The sequence below is a fragment of the Aphis gossypii genome, unplaced genomic scaffold (assembly GCF_020184175.1).
Source record: "Aphis gossypii isolate Hap1 unplaced genomic scaffold, ASM2018417v2 Contig00088, whole genome shotgun sequence".
NCBI classification, from domain to species: Eukaryota; Metazoa; Arthropoda; class Insecta; order Hemiptera; family Aphididae; genus Aphis; species Aphis gossypii.
The window spans coordinates 36654-40980 of NW_026083009.1; the positions used below are offsets into that span (position 1 = coordinate 36654).

Below are 4327 nucleotides of genomic sequence, written 5' to 3' on the forward strand. Positions count from 1 at the left end.
AATGGTTTTAAAGCAATTAAATTTGAAAACGGGAAGAGAAATTTCTCCTGAGCTCCGTTGTTTTGCTTTAACGTTAAATTTTTATTCGCCAGCAGCATATAACTATGTCCGAAAAAACTTTAATAAATGCTTACCACACCCAAGTACACTTCGGTCATGGTATTCGACTATTAATGGATCACCTGGATACACTAAAGAATCAATGTATGCGATCAAAATTAAAGTTGATGAGATGTCTAAAAATGGGAAAAAACTAATTTGCGGTTTAATAATGGACGAGATGTCTATAAAAGAAAATATTCATTTTAATGGCAAACGTTTGCAAGGGTATGTTGACTTAGGTACTGGTACAGACAATTTAGATGGACTTCCTAGAGCTAAAGAGGCGTTGGTGTTTTTATTAGTTGCGATTAATTCAAATTGGAAAGTGCCAATATCTTACTTTTTAACATGTGGTCTTTCTTCAGAAGAAAAACACAATATTGTTCTTTCAAACTTGAAGTTCATTCATGAAACTGGTGTAATTATTAAAACTTTGACTTTTGATGGGGCACCAAATAATATTTCAATGGCTAAAATATTAGGGGCAAAACTAAATTTGCCTAATATGGAACCTTATTTTCCACATCCGGTGACTAAAGAGAGAATCCATATATTATATGATCCTTGTCACATGCTGAAACTTTGTAGGAATACATTAGGGGACTACAAACAAATATTTTTTCATGACGAATCAATTCAGTGGCAATACTTTAAAGAACTAGTTAAGTTACAAGAAGAAACTGGACTTCATGCAGGAACAAAAATTCGACAACGGCACATTAACTATTTTAAAGAAAAAATGAAAGTCAACTTAGCTGCCCAAACATTTAGTTGCAGCGTTGCTGATGCATTTCAATACTGTTCAGAATCATTAAAAATGAAAGAATTTCTTAAATGTGGCCAAACTATTAAGTTCTGTCGTACAATTAATGATATTTTTGACTTCCTGAACACAAGGAATTTCTTAAACAAATCAGAATTTAAGAAACCACTAAGAAAATGTGATGCATTTAAAATTAATAATTTTATAGAAAATTCCATAAATTATATATCAAACTTAAGCGTGGAAATTGTCAAGAAAGTAAACGGTCAACAAGAACGATCTAAAATCTCTATTTTAGAATCACAACGGCGCACCGGATTTAATGGGCTAATTATTTGTTTGACTAGCATAAAAAATTTGTTTACTGACTTAATTTTAAATGACCAACTCGATTTTTTACTGACATACAAAATGTCTCAAGACCATTTGGAAATGTTCTTTTCTGCCATCCGTGCTAAAGGGGGATTTACAAACAATCCAACAGCTACCCAATTTGAAGCTGCGTATAAGAGGCTGATTGTCCATTCTGAAGTTATGGTGGCTTCAGAAGGTGCAAATTGTACAGCACAAGATGTTACAAATATTTTAACTGTAAGTAGTGGAAGGAAAAAAATAGAAGAAAATTATTTGGATATGCTGTGTGTCGAAGAAGATGATGAGTTACTAAATGACAATGCTTCAGGTGACGTTATTCTAAATTACTCAATGGGTAGTAGAGTAGAAGAAAGGTTTACTTCAGATATCATATCATACATTGCATATCTATCATTGCATTTACATATCTAGAAAAATTTTGAGAACAATTAAATGTAAGCACTGTTCATTAGAATGCATAGATTCAAATAAGGATGTGTGGTCGACAACTTTATTAGGAATCAAAAATAAAGGAGGCCTTACTCGACCTTCAACAGACATTATTTCTTTGTGTAAGGCAGCTGAAACTGTTTTTAACACATACAAGTTTCACTTAAAATTACATAATCCAATAGAATATCTAATTATTAAAACCTGCTCAAATAAAATATTCACAACTACTTCAAATTTAAGCACACATATTTTATCTCAATCTCCTCTTAAAAACCATTTATTACAGTTAATCAAACTTATTCTTAAAACATACTTTCAAATCAATGCATCATCATTACAATAAAGTTCTAAGTCAACCACAAGACCGAATCAGATCACATTTTACTAAGCTCATTCATTTTAGACATCAGTAGTGTATATACCCGTGTACTTGTACAATTTGTATACTAAATACTTGTTCTTAAATTAACAAAACATTACATATTTACATTTCAACATTTGTATATATTGATTACCACAAAATTTGTATAATATTAATTATGTACATTGTAATATCTTTATTATATTAAAAGACAAAAGTATAATTCATTTTACCTCAGAATCATCATTTATCAGTCTGTTCTGGGAAATGAGTACATTGACATTTAATTGATTTGTTGATTAGCTATTAAGGTCACCTAACATTTACAAATATAGTATTTACAATTTATATAAATCTATTATTATCTTTGGCTGCTTATTTACAAAATATACATTATAAAAATGTTTACTTCTAAAATCTTTTGTGAACAAACATAATGTGTTTTTTTACGTTTACCTAACTTCAAACAGTTCTAACTATGAAAGACATTGTAAATTTGTAAATAATATAAATTTTAATATTGTATCATTTGAATACACTATCCACTTATATTATTCTGATAAAAAATAAAGCCCGGTTCTATGGAAAGTAAAATAATACAACTCTTTTCCCCATGATATTTTACCTAACAGAATTCGCGATGATGGCTGTTATGTTCGATGGGCGAGGGGGTCAGAAAGCGCAGTCCATATATTATCAGGTCTATGGGATATTACCTCCATAGGTTAGGTTAAACATACGTACTTTTCTATGTTATTAAACATCTTTATTATTTATGATTACCTCCCTAGACGTAAACTCAGTAATAGATAACCCAAATGGCAGATAACTAAATAATTCTATACAATGATTACAATGTACAGACATCATACAGTTAACTATTAACAGTTTACAATACTTTTTAAATTTTTTATTATAAAATAAATATTGTTCTGTTTTTTTGAGTTTTCATAATTTTACATACATTTTTATATCAATATGTCAAGTAGTGATGATGAAGGTCCAAAACTTGGCTCAAAGAAAAAACCATACACACCAAAATTTAAGGAAGAATGGAAAAAACATCCAGAATTTGCCTCTTGGTTGTGTAAAGGTAAAACGGATACATTTTTTCACTGCAATGTTTGTTTTAATGACTATTTGGGTGGTTTATCGGCAATTAAACGTCATTCAAAGTCTGACAAACATAGGAATAATTCAAAATCAGTTTCAGTTTCAAACCCCATTAATAAAATGCAAAAACTTGTACAACATACAAGTCATGAATACCAAATAAAACAGGCAGAAATAAAATTGGCAATGTTTATTGCAGAACACAATATTGCTTTTCAGACAAGCAATCATGTTGTATCTTTATTCAAAAGTATGTGTCCAGATTCAAGTGTATTACAAGGTATATCATGTAATCGTACAAAAAATACATCGATAGTAAACAATGTAATTGGACAGTATGAATTTGAATATTTACTTGAAATTATGAGGTCTCAAAAATTTTCTATTCTTATCGATGAGTCTACAGATCACTCTTCTGTTAAACATCTGGCGATAATTGTTCGAATTTTAGACTACAGTAATTATGTGGTAAGAGATAATTTTTTATGCTTACTTCAAATTACAAGCGCAACTGCTGTCAACATTTTTGAAAAAATAAAAACATTTTTTACTGAGCATAATATCCCCTATCAAAAAAATCTTGTGGGATTTGCATCAGATGGGGCAAATACAATGTTTGGGAATAGACACTCTGTCAAAACGTTACTTGAAGAAGATGTACCTGGAATCTTTGTCATGAAATGTATATGCCATTCACTGGCACTTTGTGCTTCCTATGCTTGTGTAAAAATTCCAAACAACATAGAAGAATTGGTAAGATATTTATAATTATATGAAGCAAAGTTTTAAACGATTATCAGAATTTAAAGAGTTCCAAGTATTTGTTGATTGTAAACCTAATAAGCTTTTACAACCATGTCAAACGAGATGGTTATCTCTAACTTCTTGTATAAAGCGTGTATTGGAACAATTTGATGCTTTAAAGTTGTATTTTCAAGGTGAAAATTTAATAGACAATAAAGCATCCATAATATTTTCTAATTTGACTGATCCATTAACTAAGTTATATTTACAATTTCTAGAATTTGTATTGCCAATACTCGTTGATTTAAACATAATATTCCAATCTACAAAACCAAAAATCCATGAACTGTATTATAAAATGGAAGTAATTTATAAAACAATTTTATAATGCTATATGAAACGAGAATATTTGAACTCAAATGATATTTCTAATATCC

The 4327-nt window shown here is 29.6% G+C and overlaps 1 protein-coding gene across 1 annotated transcript; it reads left to right on the top strand.

Annotated features, from left to right (window-relative positions):
* The first annotated feature begins 3011 nt into the window (after nt 1-3011).
* Nucleotides 3012-3914, top strand: LOC114119734 (E3 SUMO-protein ligase KIAA1586-like). The gene has a single exon (XM_027981418.2). It carries the CDS (start codon nt 3012-3014, stop codon nt 3912-3914), a length of 903 nt encoding a protein of 300 aa, XP_027837219.2.
* The last annotated feature ends 413 nt before the right edge of the window (nt 3915-4327 follow it).